This window comes from Mixophyes fleayi, chromosome 6, assembly GCF_038048845.1.
Source record: "Mixophyes fleayi isolate aMixFle1 chromosome 6, aMixFle1.hap1, whole genome shotgun sequence".
NCBI classification, from domain to species: domain Eukaryota; kingdom Metazoa; phylum Chordata; class Amphibia; order Anura; family Limnodynastidae; genus Mixophyes; species Mixophyes fleayi.
The window spans coordinates 156,059,229-156,078,991 of NC_134407.1; the positions used below are offsets into that span (position 1 = coordinate 156,059,229).

General features: G+C 41.7%; 1 protein-coding gene across 1 annotated transcript in view; it reads right to left on the reverse strand.

The window, feature by feature from the left end:
* Nucleotides 1–19,763, reverse strand: part of CRHR1 (corticotropin releasing hormone receptor 1) — a 162,168-nt gene that overhangs the window by 49,035 nt on the left and 93,370 nt on the right. The window contains exons 2-3 of the mRNA XM_075176871.1: nt 13,982–14,063; nt 11,606–11,725 (exon numbers count right to left, since the gene is read on the reverse strand). Coding sequence (XP_075032972.1) covers nt 11,606–11,725; nt 13,982–14,063 — 202 coding nt within the window. The remainder of the gene's footprint in view (nt 1–11,605; nt 11,726–13,981; nt 14,064–19,763) is intronic.

Here is a 19,763-nt window from a genome sequence, read left to right on the forward strand (position 1 = left end):
CCCGATTTTTGGTGAGTTTTCTCCCCAATCTAAGGGGCAGGTCAAGACTGTGTACTCTTTATATTCACACTGCATTCTTTATATACTACACTATGGTGCTAGCTGTCCTTCGTGGGCTGACCACTCCCCCTTTAGTGTCCGGTCTCGCCTCTATGATGGAGGGCCACACCTCCTTTGGTGGGCCCTTCATGCCTCAGTCCGACACTGTGTACAGTTACCATTTTCTATGTAAACCTTATAATAAGTACATCTATAAAACAGACCTATTCTCACCACCTTCTGTCTACTGCAGCTATTTAGTGCAAGCTTATATGCAATAATGTTTTCTATATAGTGAACACTAAAACTTACTTGCGTCCATATATCTCTTTGTAAATCATTATTTCTGTCTTCTATACACTGTAGGAAACTGTGCTTATGCCTTACAGTTGCTAGAGCCCAAAATATAAAGCAGGTGGCCCGTTGCTATCATTTTTTTTAACCATTTTTTTTTAACAGTGGCTTATTTTATCTCAATGACCATTTTAGAAGTTGGCTTCTTTTGTATATGATGCTGATACTGCAGAACAATATCCCACTGTCAGTTGCCTGTCTGGATGCAGCTCACATTCACTCTACTTCAGGTGCAGCCCAGCTGCAGCCACTGACACCATACAGTGGAGAGGAATAATCCACCGCCCACCAGCCCATCAGGCTTCAGATAAGTGAGCTGTTGCCGGCACATCACAAATCACAGAGCCATCAGAATGAACGAAGATTGCTGCAGGCATCAAAGACTGCGCCGGTGACTAACAGGCCACAGTAATAAAGATAAATAATGCTGTAGAAAAATCAAAAGCTTGGTCAGGCAAAACTGTATTGTTACTGATAATAAGATCCATCTGTATAATTTCTTATTATAGAGACAGATGGAGAAACACTACATATTATCTATAGCGAAAATACATTTGGGCATTGTACATAATTAACAAATTTCATTTGTCAAATATGTGTTTTACTTATACATTTATTGTTCTATGTTACACTTGTACAAGTCAGTAGCTAATGCATTGGTACATTTCAGAAACCATTTAAGTGCTGTATATCAATGGGAGTTAGAGGACGCCTAAACTGTAAGTACAATTGTTCATAAACAAAACATTAAAGAGACACTGAGGACTATTTGCAAAAATACAGACGCGGCAAAGTTTTTGCAAAAATGAACCTATTTGTCTGACAATTATATAGACAGGGACACTGTGCTTTCCTCTAACCCATGTTTTACAGGGCTTTGTGCCACTATTTGCAGAATTGGGATTCCTCATAACAGTGTTGGCAAATGTAAAAGTGTCACTCTGAAGTTCTGCTTTAATTACAAGATTTGCATTTTTTTCTCCCAAGATAATGCAAGTTGGAGCCTAATTTCAGTTTTAAATAGCTCTCAAGTATGCTTTCCTGTATCAAGTGGCACCTGGATGGAGGAAAATTATTGGATGGCTCCCAATCACTGCAATTTCAGAACGTGTAAAAATCTATTTGTTTTGTGCTTCCAAAAAGTCTCTGCAAACACCTGCTGCACTGTGAAGTATCTGCCCCTTGAAGCTCATTATAATATCTTACCTCATTTAAATACATTTCATTTTTGATTTGGCTGCCAATCAGATACATTACTGCAGTTAACCAGAATTTGTTCAAGGAAGTCCCTGATTTGCCTGGCTCTTCCCATCAGAAGGAGCTAAAATGTTGCCACCATCTTGATGTAGTAAGCCATAAATGTACTCTTGCAAAGAGGTGCAAATGTGCTGAAATAGAAGCATGACTTCACTACAGAAGAAGAAATGGCATTCTGCATTTTTCCACAATCATAACATTCAGTTACTATCCTAGAAATTTGTTTTGTGTTGTATGCTTTGAAATGTAGTTAGTATCCTGTAAACACTGACATAAAACATGTTAAGACCCTTAGAATACATCTTAAGAGTCATTTTACTGAACGAAAGCCCCTTTCCGCTATCTTTAATATACCGTATTTGACAGAAACAACACTGGCTCTGACTTACACATAGCTTGGATCACATTCAAATTAGAGATGTGCTCAGACCCCCATGTTTTGGTTTTGATTCTAAAACCATTGTTGTGTTTTGTTTTTGGCAAAAAATCTTCATGTGCTTTGTTTTTGGATCTGGATTCAATTAAAAATGTTAAAAATGGGTAAAGTCATATAATTTTGAGCAGCTTTTGTTTCTACAATAGTATTTATAGCATTACCATTCATTTATAGTCATTTGCAGTCTATTTTCTAATGATCTCTTCACAACTGCCAACTGAAATGGTTTGAGAAAAATGTAAAGTATATAAAGTCTAGAATTCCACCGCAGTATTACTTGCTGGGTGTGGTATATATGTTCAACAGTTACATGATTGACATTTATATGGTCAACACCATAATATAGACAGGGTTGGAAAGTCAGCAATAATGACATTAACAGTATTATTAGGTCTACAAGTGAAATGTAGACCGGATTAATAGATTGCCATTTTTAATGTAGATGGTATTCTTAGGTCGACAACTCAAATGTAGACAGTATTATTAGGTCGACAATTCAAATGTACTGTAGACAGTATTTTTAGGTTGACAATAATATCCATAACCTTATCCCTAACCCTATCCCTATCCATATAATACTGTCTACATTTGAGTGTAGACCTAATAACACTGGCAACATTTGAATTGTCTATGTAATGTTGTGTACTTTCTGAATGTCGTCCAAATTAATGTCTAACCATCGACCTTTGGAAATGTGAGGATGAGTTTCCTAATACTTTGTGCACCCAGTATACGGACACACAAAGTGGAACATAATCAATCAATTTATAAGCAACAACAGGTGCCAGAAAGGTAGGCGTGTTTCTTTCCCAGTTTATAGAAACCCATTCTCCCAAACCCTAGTTTTAAATTATACACAAATCCTAGCTTTTACAGATTGAGCTCTGGTGATATTGACGGTATTCAAAGTGTTAGTAAAAGTGTTGAGAGAGGTGATGACGTGTTTCATTACCAGAAGTCAGTGTACTAATAAACCACTGTTAAATTAGAACTTAATTAGAAAAAGAAAAGACACAATCCACGATAATTTTTATTGTGCTAGCCTTGTTATATTACATAATGTGAAGATATATGGTTCCCAAATCACTCAGACACAGTATTAGCGGAAAAATAGAAGGATGATTTATTCTGCAGAACAGGATTAAATACAGCATGACCCCCTTAATAATAACAGGTCCAACAAGTGAGGAAATCAGTTCAAATAAATCCAGTGAGAGATGTTTCACTGTGAATCTCTGGCAGAGCATCACCTATTGGCCAAATTCAGTCACTCGCTCCCACTTCCCAGGCTAGCAAACAGAAATAACAATAGTAACTTAATTCACTCAACTCCTGAATGTTCACTGTGGAGGTGGAATTTAACCCCTGAAGTCAGGGCAGTATCTTCCATTGGGCACAATGGGCAGGTGCCCGGGGGCTCTGCGGGCAAGGGGGCACGTCCGAGGCAGCGCTGTAAAAAAAAATCCTGAAAAAAATAAAAATGAAAATACTTACCTTGCGGTCACGTCAGCAGCGATCCGGCTCCCTCCCTGGTACCCTCTTCCGTGCTCGCAGTGATTGCTGGGTGTGATGTCACGCCCAGCATTCACTGCGAGCACAGCGCAGAAGAGCACAGAAGAGACTTAGAGGCGCGGAAAAAAGGAGAAGGGGATCGGACTTACAGTTCCATTACTAATACTTCCTGATAACAACAGGGATAAAAGTGCAGTCCGGGTATGGATTAGAATATGGGGATGTAACACTGGATCCATACACCATGCCCGTTTCTTTACATTCCTCCCCACACTTTTTAGTCTGTGTACTACGTGGTGAGAGAAGTTGGCCAGACAGCTCCAGGGGTGCGTCGAGGCTTGTAGTCTGGTTCCTGCTGATGGGAAAGGCCATCTGCATTCCTGCTATCTTTACCCTTTTTGTGGAAGATGGAAAAGTTATACAGTTGTAGGGCCAAGCTCCATATCAGTCACCGTTCATTGTCTCCTGCGGTGTGTTGTAGCCAACTAAGGGGATTATGATCTGTGACCACCAAAAACTCACGCCCATATAAGTACGGCTACAACTTTTTGAGGGCCCAAACTATGGCCAGACACTCCTTTTCAATTGTGGCGTATAGGCCACTAGGTGTTCACAACCATCCTCCCCTACTTGACTCAAGACAGCTCCTATACCACAGCATGAGGCATCTGTTTGCAAAATGAACCAGACCGCCATTGGAAGTCCGGTGCTGCTAATACTGGGGACCGGGACAAGATATCCTTATGCTGGGAAAAGGCCCGCTCACAATCAGAGGTCCAGTCAATTTGTCAGGAGTACATTTTGGTTGTCAAATCAGTCAGTGGCTTGGCAATGGTGTTGTACTGGGGCACAAACTTGCGATAGTATCCTGCAGTCCCAAGGAAGGCATTTACCTGTTTTTGGTTGATATGGTGAGACCAATTCAAGAAGGCATCAATTTTTGCTGGATTTGGTCGAATACTTCCTCCACCAACCATGTGCCCGAGGTACAACACCTTTGCTATCCCCATCTGACATTTGTCTGGTTTGATCGTTAACCCTGCTAATCCAGACTAACACTTGGGCCACATGTTGCAGGTGATCCTCCCAAATCTCACTAAAAATAGCTATATCGTCCAGGTATGCCTGGGTGTACTCCTCACACCCTGTCAGCAAACTGTCTACTGTACAGTGAAAATTGGCCAGGACATTCTTCATTCCGAAGGGCATGGCAGTAAGCTCAAATAGGCGAAACAGAGTGGTGAATGCGGCCTCCCTGGTAAGGGGTATCTGCCAGTACCCCTTATTAAGGTCCAGCATGGACACATGGTGAGCCGCCCCCAGCCTGTCTAACAGCTAATCTAGCCGGGGCATGGGATACGCGTCTGTCACCATCACTTCGTTCAGTTTCCTATAATCCACACAGAAGCTTGTACTCCTGTCTTTCTTGCGCACTAACACCACACTGGCTGCCCAGGGACTATTGGATGGTATAATGACACCCAGTGCAAGCATTTCATTTACCTCTTTTTTGATCATGTCAAGCACCTCAGGACCCACTCGATATGCGGGTTGTCAAATAGGCCGAGCCTCCCCGGAGTCAACATGATGGGCTATGAGTGCGCCCATGCCTGCTGGTGAACTGCGACCGCTCTACCTCCAATACTCCCTTCATCTGTTGAGTCTGGGCTCCTGTTAGCTGCTGGCCTATGGGCACCGCCTTCACCCGGGAATGGGGTCAGTCTAAGGTCATCCATAGGTGGGCTGAAGATTTCCACGGCCTTAATTTCCCTGGGGATGTACTCCGTTAACCTATTAATGTGATAGGAACTCACCCGCTTCCCGGTTCAATAAAGTGCAATAACGTAACCTACCTGGCCCTGTCTGTCTACTACGGTATAGGGGCTTGCCCTTGTCGATTATAACTTGTGCTTTCTGACAGGTACTAGCACCATCACTTTCTGTCCAGCTTCTAGCTCCCTTTCTCTAGCCACCTGGTTATAATAATGACACCACTGTTCCTGCGCCCCCAACGTATGGTCATAAGCGAGCTGCATAAACCTCTGCAGTCTATCCCTCATTTGTACCACATATTCCAAGATGGGAGCCTCAGGTTCCTGGACTGACCCTCCCAGATTTCCCGGACTAGGTCTAGAGGTCCCCGTACCCATTGAGCAAATAATAATTTAAAAGGAGAGAACCCGGTAGAATCATGCGGCACTTTGCAGTACGCGAATAATAGCTGCTGCAATTAATTCTTCCAGTTTTCCCCCGCCGACTCAGCATATGCCCGCAGCAACTGCTTAAGGGTCCCATTAAATCTTTTGCAAAGACCGTTAGTCTGGGGATGGTAGGAGGTTGTGCAGAAGGGAAGGACCCCAAATTTGTCCCATACTGTCTGCAGCAAGTCCCCTTGAAATTGAATCCCCTGGTCGGTGACTGCTTCTTGAGGGAATCCTACATGGCTAAAGATATCCATGAGAGCCTGGGAAATATGTTTAGCATCTATGGATGCTACTGCAACTGCATTGGGATATCTAGTCGCGTAGTCAACTACAGTCAGGATGTAATTCTTTCCTGTTCGGTTCGTTTTCTTAAAAGGTCCCACAATGTCCATGGCTACACTCCTAAATGGCTCACCTATGATGGACATGGACTGTAGGGGGATCATATATGTGGGGGTCCCCTGAGGCGTTAGTACACATCGCATGAGGATCTATAGTGTTTGACCTCCTGGTTAACTCCAGGCAAGAAGAAATTTCGTAGCAACTGGGCACGGGTTTTACGAACCCCTAAGTCGTCAGCTATGGGGATGTCATGAGCTAGTGCTAGTAACCGACGACGGTACTGCTACGGAACAATCAGCTGTTTTCTAGATACTCCTGGCTCTAGAGGGTCAGCCTTGGTGAGCACCCTGTGAAACTTTCCTTCTTCCCACATGATCCTATCCACCCGAGGTGCCCAATCTGTCCTTGCTGCTGCACTGCGGAGACCATCTAAGGGCAGGTCAGTCCGTTAGGCTTCCCAAAATGCAGTCCTATCTACCACCACAAGATTCCCATCAATGTCAGGTATGTCTGGTACAGCGTTACTCACATACAGCGGTTCAGGTGGTGTGGCAGCTGATCCAACAGAGACATCTGGTGCTGCGTAGGTCCTTGGGTGCTGTCTCCAAAGCCTGTGTTCGACTCCAGGCTTCTCAGATCATTTCCCAGATCATTTCCCAGAATAACGTGGATAGGTAATCCATCCAAAGTCCCATATTCACCTCCCCCAAATGTTGGCCCCAATCCAAATAAACCCTGGCCATGGGGATAACTGTAATCTGGTTTCCCACCATCAAATTTAGATTTTTCGGTCCTTTAGCCATTGGTTAGGTGAGAATAAACTGGGCCGTATCAGAGTAATAGAAGCCGCCGAGATCTAGAGACCCTGCAGTTCCTGGCCATTAACTTTTACAGGCTGCAGGTGTCCCTTCATATTTGTAGGGGTAGCCTTCCCGATTGTCGCTACCACCTCCACCTGATAGACTACTTCCTCCGCCTCTGGTGCATCAGGATTGTAGTACCCCTCCCCACCCTCAATTGATGTTCCTTGGCACACTGAAAATCTGAGCACAGCTATTCTCAATCCAGAAAACGGTCTTCCTCCATGTGGGCAATTTCTTTGTATGTGTCCTGGTTGTTGGCAAGTGTAGCACCTCCAAGGGTCGGATACTGCTGCACCACGATGTCTGGGTGCACTAGAGTGCGCAGCTGGGGTACGTGGTGACATGGGGCGTGATGTAGCTGGTGGTGTATTTTGATCGGGCGGGGTCCTTCAAATAGTCGTCCATTCACCTCCGCTATGTCCCCTCCATCGGGGACATTTTGCCAGAAATTCATCGGCTGATGCTGCTACATTGTCTGGGGTAATGGTATTTCTGTCCACCACCCACTCTCATTTCTGGACCCATTTTATTCATTAGCTGCTCCAATATAAAGATGTTTTAAATGTTCATTACAGTTGTGGTTTTCTTCTCTTCTAGCCAGTTACAGTTTCTTCGCAATAAACTGTTAAATTCCGTATAAGAAGAGTCAATGCTTCTTGCAATGGTTCTGAACTTAGTGCGGTAGGTTTTAGGGATGACTGCATATCGAGACAACAATACTTTCCAAATCTTCTGGGCTCAGGGCATGGTATGCCTCCTGCGTTTGGATCATCAAACAAGGTATCAAATATTTTGACCATTCTGCCACAGGTATATCATGCATTGTCATCATTGTCTCAAATAAATGAAGGTGAGTGTCAATGTCCGTAGCCGATTCCACAAAGCGTTGAACATCGTGATATCCCCATCGCAGCGTCTGTCTTTCTTCCAATACTGACATTCATGCCACTGCAGGTATCACGACCGGTCTACCCAGCGCTGCTCCCAATACTGCTGCCCTCTCAGGTGCTGCAGCTCCTGGTCTAAGTACATCTAACCAAATCTGCAGCTGTTCCATGTTGCCGATGGTTATTACAGCTGCCCGGGTTGTCATCCCCTTGTTTCCATTACTGGGTTCCCCATCGGGGCCCTGAACCGTGTCCTCCTCTTCTTCCTCCTCACCAGGGTTTTCGAATTCACACTGATCCAATTTTTCGATTAGGGACTACTGGTATCTGTTGAGTTCATGTCAATTTTTTCTTGCCTGACAAAGTTCCTGCAGGACTCCTTTCTTGGTGTTTCTGTATTTTTGTGCTGCTGCCTCCATTCTGCTGTACCTTTCCAATTCCGTGCTTGTCACTGAGTGATCCAACTGCTTGCCACCAAATGTGAAGATATGTGGTTCCCAAATTTCTCAGTCATGGTATTAGAGGATAAATAAAAGGATGATTCATTCTGCAGAACAGGATTAAATACAGCACGACCCCCTTAACAATAGCAGGTCCAACAAGTGAGGAAAGCAGTTCAAATAAATCCAGTGAGATATATTCCATAGCGAATCTCTGGCAAAGCATCACCTCTTGGCCAAAGTCACTCTCAGTTCCCACGTAAGCCTCTTTTATCACCTCATAATCCCACATTGGGAACTACCTCCCAGGGGAGTTGCAAAAGGTCTCGATTGGTGGGCTTCTCACGCTATCCAGCCCCCTCCCCTACCTCTCCCAGTTGTCTTCCCTCTGGAGATCCCTGCTGGGTCTGACTCCTTTCTGTCTGTAGAGCTCACTAGTGGACAATAGGGAGCAAACAGAAATAACAATGGTAACTTAATTCACTCAACTCCTGAGTGTTCACTGTGGAGGTGGAATTTAACCCCTGAAGTACTTTTCCAAGGAGAGGTTACAGTTCCATCACTGATACTTTCTGATAACAACAGGGTTAAAAGGTGCAGTCCGCATATGGATTAGAATAAGCGGTTGTAATATTGCTCCATACACCATGCCCATTTCTTTACATGTAACATTATTGATAATTTAGTTTAAAGAGAGACAAAGCAGAATGGGATTTCTGCCATGTCCACAGTGTGTTCTGTGCCTTATGCCTAATATCTGGGCTTTACTTTGACCTTCACTTACTCTGACAAGTGGATGAAACACCACCTAGGCTTTAGTTTTTATAACCATCCCTTATCTCAGACCATCTCCTGGAACCTCTTCTAATTGGACAACACCTCACAACTATACACAGGGTAAAACATTAAATCTTGCAAGGCCCCCCATGCAGGATCACAAACAACCTTGGTGCTTATAGGCCTTTGGGCCAATACCAGCCCTCTGTTAGCTTACGTATTGATTTTGTGTCATTCAATTCCAGATAGTCTGCTAGTGAATACTTCTATTCTAGGGACTGTTCCTCTATCACATTGCTAAGGTTCACACTTGGCAGTGGAAAAGGGGCTGCAACAGGTACAAGATACCTGCATACTAGATATGTGGGCATCTCCCTTCCAGTCTGTGGAAGTTGCTACCCTGACAGTCCTAAAATTAGATTGTAAGCTCTTACTAGTAGGGCCCTCCTGCCTCTTTTTTTCTCCCCCCATCTTCCTCACTTGCTTTCTACCCCTCCCATCTCACTATCTGCCTTTGGCTACCCTTGCCATCCTTTTAATACAGGAATATGACTTCCATTATGTTACCTTTTTTGCATTAATACTTGTATTTGTTATCCTTGATTTTCAGTGCTATTCATGATTTGTAAAATAATGTGAATGTTTGTATTTATGTGAACTACGTCTACCTTGTTTGCACTACTGCCATGTAGGTGCTGCAGACTTTTGTGGTGCCTTATAAATAGTCATTACTAATATATTGATGCAAAGCAGCTTAGGGAATTGCCTACATGCGTTTGGACACCCAGATCCAACATAGAATGATTTGGTTTCTTGTTCTTCTTGCTAGGTAGGCTTCTTACCCATAGGTAGGTAACCAAAACATTAGTCACCAAAGACACAGACTGGAGCACAAGGAAGCAAAGGTAAAGTGTTTATTTTGCACGTCATTGTTTTTATTTATTTATTTTTATATTGTATATAATTTATTTATTGGTTTCATACTATAGACAATAAACCATGGTCATAAGTAAGGCCAACTACTTCATTTGGGATCTAGTGGGGTTTAGGACCATGGAGAGCTATGATAGTAATGCTCATTTTGTAAATAGATGCGGTGTACCAACCAATAAACAAATTTGTACTAGCACCAAGTTTGCTTTTACTGATATCTATTAACAATCTTTTGTACACAACCGTAAATTAAAAGTGTAGCCATGGTTCCTGAAGTCGATTCACAGACATAACATGTGTAGCAGTTGAAAAGGTTGAAAAAGTTAAGAATGCTGCTTTTATTTATTTCATTATTCATTCTTCGGTCTATGAAAGTACTGATTAATTGTATGAAATTGTCAGCTCCACTGTCATTAAAATATGGTTACAAATTTTGATGTCATTGGCTAAATGCCCAACACTTATGCACAGATATCCAATAGTAAAATACATGCAGACTTTCAAGTAACTGTTATGATTAGCATTGGAAATAAAGTGACCTGGGTACACAAATTGTACCATTTCCTAAGGCATATGAGGGAGATGAGATTCTTGGACCTCCTCACAGAATAGAGACAGGAACGTGGATGAATCTCTATGGACATTACTGCTAGATGGTTAACTAACATATTCTTAAGGAAATACATTAATTATTAATAATAAGAATGAGACCACACAAACTTGTCCAGTACTCAGAATAGGCATATTTTTCAACTTAAGGACAGAAGGCTCTTAGCCAGTTCTGGCCTTATTGAGTCTTGATATGACACTAGCAATATTTTGTGATGACACTAGTACCTAGTGAAGTTGAATATTGGTTTAACTCACAAAATAGTGGCCTTATGTTTTTCCACTTACAATGTGTGTGACTAGCTTCAGAGATGGCTGGAGAATAACATAATGAAAAGTGTACACATAGGGGGAGAGTGGAACAGTCCATGGAGACACATCATGCTGATGTTGAGGCTGAAATCTCTGTTCATATTTCCTTTCACCCCATAAAGTTGCAAGGAAAGATGAGCGGAGATTCCTTACCGTAATAGCCGACAATGTGTGCAGCCAGATATTGTTGTGATGTCTGGCGGCACATCACAGCCAATTGAACCTCCCTCATAATGTACACTTAGACTGAGAGGTGACCACTGCATCTTATGTGTACATTTATGAATAAGTATAGTATGTCTATCTACTGTATAAATCTAAGATTGACCTAGTCTTGATCATGTTAAAAGTGAAATGATTCATTTGAAATCATTGTTTGCAGTAGACAAGTGGAAGGTGTTTTTACTTAAATCCGATGAATAGATATTAAACTGTTGAAACCATTTGGGGTATTGTATAAAACAACAGTAGATAATTACATATCTAACCTACGTGTATGCTACTTAATAACTTTCTAGGACTTTGAGTACTATCATTTCATTTTTCCTGTTCATTCTCCAGTTTTGCTCCATGTTATATATCTGATTACTCAGAGAAGAATATAGTTTTATGTCACAGGATAATGTGTGTAACGTTTTACCTGTTGTATTGTACTGTACACCCTGGAAGTACTCAGGGCAAGCTCTGGCCACCAGTTGCCCAGCTGGTGTGCGAGGCCAGCACGTCCCAATCATATCAATGGAGACATTGCAGGCAAGACCTGTAGAGAAGCAATGGTAGTTACAACCTAGATATCATTGAAAACTTTAAAATATAAACATTTCTGCAACTAATTCTAAAGATGGCTGTGTATAATGGCAGCAGGCATAAAATATCTGTTCTTAACATAGGATGCTAGCTCACAGAAAAAATGGCCAAGAGAGGGTTGAACAGAATCGGCTTTTCATAGCAAAGATAGGGTAAGTTAAGTTCCACGTCTGCACTAGCTGCAGCTACACTAACTGTGAACTCTAGAGCTACATACACTGATGTCAAAAATCTAGCCCAACTGTGAATGCATTACTGTTCAACTCCCACCTGCAATCTCTTTATTTTTGCAGGGATTCCAGCACAGAGGTGTCTTGTTTCTTTTTAACAACTCACACCAAAGATAACTGTCAGGCTTCTATTTCAAAACTGTGTGCACTGAAGATTAAATCCCCATAACTCAGGTAGCATGTTGTGCATAGTTAACAACATTTAAAATTTCAGGGAATCTTTGTTAATACGAATTCACATCAAATAGCATCATAGTTGATGGTGTGGGAGTTATATGCGGACTAACCCTCAACATGACATGACCACTAAACATGGTTCCAATCAGTGTTCCCTCTAAGCTGAGCAATCTGGAAAGAGTTAAAAGTTCACTCTAATGAGGGCTCCACCCGAAAGGTTTGCATTCACAATCTGCAGGATGTTTACTAGTAAGATACAGGTTTAACTCTATCATTTGCAGGTTGCTCAGCTTAGAGGGAACACTGGTTCACATGTAATTATATTGTATTTTTAAGCCCTTTCAATAAATGGTAACAAATATAAGAACAAATAAATGATATCACACATCCAGAAGTAGTCAGGGCCAGACTGAAACAAAAACAAAAAAGCAGCTATGGAAAACAAAGTATGCCAGAAAACATTTGTGTTTGTTCACAAAGCAGAAAATATTCTTCCTTATCATTGATTCGTGGTTTTTGACTGTGTCTATCTTTTGTCATTGTATACAGTAGTGGAGTCCGAGTGCAATGCGTGCAGAGGAGACTATTGCAAGCATGGCTGGGAAGCTGCCTAAGGCTAAGGAGGCCATTCTTTCAGGCACACAGATTGCTTTTCTGGTCCTGGAATTCACATTGCATATTTCATGAATCTGGACAAAGTAAGGAAACAATTCCATTGTGACATTTTAAAGCCTGTAAACATTGTTGTACAAATAGGGATGTGTTTACTATATAGGCAAGATATATGTGTAGTATAGCTACATTTGTTTAAGGGTGGGGAGGCAGCATCAATTTTATATTTTGATTTTTTGGATGAAGGAAACAGCATTGTCCATCAATAGTCTATAAGTGGCTCATCCTCCTTTTTTCAAATTGTGTGTAGGGGGTAGATGGTAGATGTTAACATTGTGTGTGTACTTGAGGGGAATCTAATAAAGAACGATTTTCATAACTAATGATTTAAAGCGCTATTAAAGGGAAATTGCCATAGAAGTCACTAGTTTTTCAAACTTAAAATGAAAAAATCACCAGACATCGTACAACCACTGAAATCACAGATTGCTTCTGTGTTTAGTATATAACAGACTCCCCTCAGTGCCAGCTGATCACAAGCAGTTTCTCACTCTGGCCACCTGTGATTGGCTGACGATAAAGTGAGTCCTTGGGACTGCTAATTGAATCTGTATTGATGTGGGTAAATATCATTAGGAATGATGTGGTGCTCCATTCGTTTTAATGGGCCCATTAGTTGCAATGAGGTTTTTACATGTAGTGAAATGAAAGTGGAGCAGCTCGAGTATTTAGAGAGTAAATCCCTTTTATTTTAAATCACCCAGAATCATAATTTGTGTGTTTTTCAAAATGTAGGGCAAATGAGAGTTTTGGCAATTAATTCATGTTTTGGGGCTTTATGGGAATTTCAAAGGTGCATTTCTGCTGCTGTCTTCCCTGATTTCACACTTTTGCCATTGTACCATTGCAAGTTATATTTTTCTTTTAACATAGTATTTTTCCTTCTCGTAGTGGTAAAATACTGCAAAGTATAACATCCATTTAATACTTTAGATGTCTTTTGTATAGAGCTTTATAGGTGTTTCTTAGCTTTTACTTCCACTACAAATGTTACCACCCTGACTAGATGCTTTGTCATCCATCACCAGCACTGTTTGACACTTAGGTCTAGCTCTGCATTAATGAAAAAATGTAATAATACTGGTCACCCCCAGATATAATTCATCTCTATTCACTTTCTTATGACTCACCTGTAATGTTTGAATTATTCTGGAGAATTTCACACTGGTCTTGGATAGAGGTTAGAGCAAGAGTGACCCCAGCTGTGATGACCTTTAAGAGGAGACAGAGAAGATATACTGTGATGATGTCTGACAGTATATGATATATAATGAAATAATTTTCAGTTTAGAACAGAAATAAACAGCTTGTAGCCTGTGGAACTACAAGCCCCAGGAACAATTTACAGTTTGGATTGATGAGTTTGGCGACACCACCTGTCTTAGCAATGTTTCTTGGTTTGGGGAGAACACATGCCTTTCTAACTAACCCCACCCACCCCATATTCCGGAATACCTGTGCTTTAATATATGTAAATGCCATTTGAAAGCTTGAACAATCTGTGAAGAAATGCATGAGTACATGAGAGAGAGGGAGAAGGAGAGAGAATGCAAAATACAGAGAAAGAGAGATAGGGGCACATTTAACAAATAATGATAGTGCACTATCGTGCACTTACCGTTAAAAAAAGTCCCTCTGTGTGTCCCGCATATTTAAGAAGGGTGCACCGCAGCAGATATCGTTGATATCTGCTGCTTTACATTCCTTTTCGTTTTTGGGAGCAGTCACCATTCTACAGTATACCGTACAGTATGCCATTCCCAGCCGCAATCTAACAAGTTCCGAAAAAAAGGTTTTTGTGGTAACTGAAGCTGGCGTACATTATCATAATTGAAAGATTTCAGTACTGTCAGCTCTGCACCGAAGAGCAGAACTGACAGCGCATGTGTGGAGGGATCACATGATCTCTCTCCCTGTCACTCACCGCTCTCTCTCTGCAACTAGTTTCATAGACAGAGCGGAGATGTCTGTGCGCATGTCCAGTTCTTCGAACTGCACATGCACAATACCAGTGTGAAGAAAAATGAAGAGGGCCAGGAGGAGATCCGGAGACATTGCGTTCCGAAGAGGGGAGTAAGTGTGATTTTTTTTTTTAATCACAGAAACAGTAGTTTATCGGAACTGCTGTTTCTGTTTTGCGTTCTTCATAAATTTGAGAAATAGTTCAATCCTTATCAATGCGATAAGGATTGAAAACTATTTTTCACTTCATGATAAGATTGATAAATGTGCCCCATAGAGAGAGAGAGGGGGGAGAGAGCGCTAAGGCAAATTTTCTGTATTCACAATGAGGTGCATGGTTTATTGCGCCACATGGAATTTAGATTCCCTTGTAATTCTCAACACTTTGGCAATATGATGACAATTTCTATGTATGTCTGCACATTTATACATTATTCTGTCTAACTGACTATATGTCATTATATTGCCTCCCACATTATGTTTTTCTGAGTTAAAATGTTACAGTGCAATCTGTTCCAGGCTTTTATGACAGTGAGTGGTTAGGAGGCCTGGTATGTGGGATTCAAGTCATCACTGCATTACATGGTTGTGACATGCATCTCTATGCCTCCATTAAGCCTCATTTGTTGCTCTAATTAGGCCCAGGCAGGGACAACAGCATGTATGTGTCCTAATCATTTAAATCAGTGAAGGAAATGCATGGACAGCAATCTCTAAGCAGCGCATGCAGTGCTGGCAAAATCCACATGCCGTATAAACTATGCCAGTCTGCCATTTAACAGAATAGGTATACACTTAACCAGCTAACACAAGACTATTGTTCCATATTCTCAGCCATCTGTTTCATTCATTTGGTGAATTACAAATAGACATAGGTTTTAATGAACTCAGGGAATGCATTTGGCAATCTGCCAGGCTTCAAACATCAGATGATCTATAGAACCCTAATGAAGCAGATGTCACTGTGTCAGAGTGAGGATAGAGATATGTTCGATACATGGGCAGCAGACCTGAAAACTGTCCACATACAAAATAATGGTGACAAAGAACGCAAATTAAAATGATTTAGTATAATTTGGCATTCAAAAATCTGTCCTCTGGGAAGGGGGATGTGTGGTCACCATAGCCCTGCACCCACTATAAATTCACGTCATCAGAGGGCGTGATGGTGTGATTGCGTCATTAAGCCCTGCCCCCTATTCAGTGCTGTGATTTTCTGCATTTTATAGTAGGGCAAGGATCAGGGAAGTCTGCCTACTCTTCAGGGAATTTCGGGAGAACTCTCTGAAATTCAGGAGCCTCCTGGAAATTCCGGGGAAGTAGGCAAGTATGCTCTTTGTAATTCCTGGATATTAAATTAGTCCTATATTACATGTGATAATGCAATCTTGACTGTAAAGTAAAATATAAGGATATTAGAAGTCACCAAGGAGTTCTGTGACCAAAAGCATAAGGCTGCAGACAGAAAAACCCACGTTTTGCTTCTTGGCAAAACACAGCTGTGGTCCTATAGACATGCAGAATAAGATGGCTGCTCAGGCAGCAATTTGGAGGATCACATAGAGCAGCAAATCAAATTTAAAATGTACATTATATTGCTGTCACAGCCAAAATGTGGGCTTTCTACATTGATGGTAGATCAAATAACAATTAAAATGTCAATATTTGCTATTTGTAAATATACACCCCACTAATGCACATGTTGATTAGTTTGTGTCAAGGATGAGAAGGTAGCTGTTTCAGTTGCTATCTCAGGCAGCAGAATGGTTATGCACAACCCCCGTGATACAACCCGTTGGGTAATCTGACAATACAGTGTCGGGATGAATGATGGACCTTTCCAAATCTCTTTAACTTGCAAACACAGGGACTAGTAATGAATACATTTCTCTTCTTCCTGCACAGGCTGAGTGATAGTTCTGTCATCTGTGCAATACAGATAGATAGCGAGAGAGCAGGACATGTGCGGTGCTGGAGAGGGGAAAGGGAGGGCGACAGAAATAGGAAAACAAGGATACGATAAGAAAGAAAAAATTAGTGGTATGGCATGGGTGACACATGGACAGGAGATTGGGTAGATAAAGTCAGGTAAAGAGAAGAGTCTGAGATAAGGGAAGATACATGTGATACTGTCTGGTGCAGAGGAGAAAGAGAGGAACGCAGGAGGGGAGGGATAGAAATCCAGAATGTGATGAATTCATACAGGGAATAGCAGAATCAGAGGGGTGGAGAGGTATACACATGCACATGAATCAGAGGGGTGTGAGAGGTATACACATGCAATGTCACCATATACTGTATAAAACCATAGAAACACAGACACCTCCCCAGAGCTATAGTTACAGTTCATGTTATACTTAGCTTTGTGAATTTATAAATACCCTCTTACTATTACAAACCATGTTAAAATGCAAGGGGTGAAAATCAATTTATTATTTTGCACTTAAGTTAAATACTGTCTGTTTTTTCATCTAGCACACAAATACTTCATAGTTTTATTTCTACAATGAAATATAAAGTTGATCTAGGACCAACCAAAACTATAAATCTGTCCCCACATTTTATATTTACCTCCCCCTCCAACGAAACCTGGTTTTGCACAAGTGCAAAATTACTCCTTTCTTTTATACTTTGCTCTCGTTAATGGCTCAGGCCCTATCTGCAAACGCTGAAATTTAAGGAGTCTACCGGCCATTCAGGGAAAGTCGGCAAGTATGACCAAGGTAAACCCCAGCTGACCACACAATGTCACATGTCATCCACACAAGACAACATTTACAATTACATTTTGTAAACAGGCCTAAATAAAAGGGACAGTAATTTTGACTTTTCAGTGCAATTGTGCATTCAGCTGTGACAGGCAGCACAAGTATTCATGTTATATATGAACAATTCACTCTCTGTTATAACATGATTTATTCATATCTTTTTTTATTATAACATCAGTTTTCTCCCTATTTTTAGAAACGTTCATTCCCAGCTCTGCTCGAGGACATGCTCTGGTCGGCTCTGGATTAAAAATGACCAGAGATTGACATCTCCCTTCTTTTATTGCTGATAAAATTAACAAAGCAAATATGGTTTATTCAAAGTCCTCTGGCATCACCATACTTCATAATTTCGCTAGTAATAAAAAAAAATAAAAAAAAATTTCTTGCATTCTGCTATGGAAAACATCAAAAATATGGGTAATATGTACAATCTATCTTTGAGAAATTAGAGGTTAGTGTGCTTGGATTGGCACAGATATGGTCAGAGTACTTTTTACCCCTTTATGTTCCCCAGGTTCAAGAAGAGTTAGGTAACATGTATGTTTAAATAAAGATTAAGCCCGCCAGGAAACGTGTAATCGGCATTTTTTTGTGTATATTCTGCACAATTACTGTGCGCATGCCCAGAACTGGACTACACGTCACAGAACACAGCCATGTTCAATTCATCATTGAGCGCAAAGGACACTTACTACAGCCTATGATATCAGGGAGGGATCAGAGAGGTAAAGGGCCAGATGCCCGTAGTCAATGTACAGTATGAGAGTGCCAAACTCAAGTGCACTCAGCGATTATTAGTGATGTGCTATGGCCACCAGAGCATCATAAACCTGTAGAACTAGCGGAAGAGGTCTTCACCTATAGCAGCCGCCTTTCCCGTAGAGACTTGTTATGCTCACAGATACTCGGATGCCCCCAGGACTTACACTCAGTGTAGAACAAGTTTACGTCCACACGTCAACGCACAGGAACAGGAGGTAATACACAGAGTAGGGACCGGCCGGAGATCTGCGGTGTGCCCGAACACAGGTGGAGATGACAGGTGCTAGCTGGATAAGGGCCACAGGAAAATATTCAGAATCCGGGTAAGGGCAGAAGATCAGGGTCATAGGCAAATATTTAGAATCCGGGTACAGGCAGAAGATCAGGGTCACAGGCAAATATTTTAGAATCCGGGTATAGGCAGAAGATCAGGGTCACAGGCAAATATTCAGAATCCAGGGACAGGCAGAGGTCATACACGAAAAACCAATCTGAAGTTTAACACCAACACAGCACAGAAGCAGGCAGCAATACTGGGAACAGAACCCTTTAACCGGCAGTGAGGCCCAATCCTCACTGCCTTAAATACTTTGATGGGCAAATCATAAAGGAGGAGGACAGGGCTGACAATCAGCCTTAGGAGGCTGCTATTAATTACTAGCTTAGAACTAGCATAGGTCATATCATAAACCAGGAACATGTATAAATAAATAAATTAACAAATTAGAATCATGCGAGAGCTCCCCCTGGAGTTGGAGAATATCCCTACACTCTCCGACTCTATGCCACAAAGATAACAGTGCATTTTAACTAATGCACGTGCTTGGCTGCTACATCACGCCAGGATGAGGCGTACCGCCGCGGCTCGTGACATGATGACAGCTGAGTATATATGCTAGGACATGTGTTTGCAATCAGGAGCAACTGTACAATATATAGATATATATATATTATCGCACATGTTGCCTTGGCATGATTGTATCGATAAATTGCTGCAATGGGTGATTTTGAAAATCAGCCTTCTCACTTGATGTTAATAAATGTCAATATCTGTAATTATGCTGTAGCCACACTGAGGGAAGGAGTGGAGCAGTGCATCACTGGATCATTTAGCAAAAAAAGGGCAGAGGTCCAGCGATGCCACCGCAGTCTCTCCCCTCTCTGCTCTGAAAAACTACTGAACATGCTCAGAAGATTAGATTCTGCTCTACTATTTTCAGAGCAAAGAGGGGGCATTGAGGAGTGCTGAGAAGGTCTGGTGTGGCTGCGGGCAACTTTTAGGGTGGAACCTGACATTGCCAGCCCCTTCCCCTTGGGGCCCTGTAGTTGCTGCACTCCATGCACCCATGGAAATTCAACCACTGTGAAAGACCAATCCTGCAAAGACTGTTCCGAGCACAGCTTGGTCCATAGATAT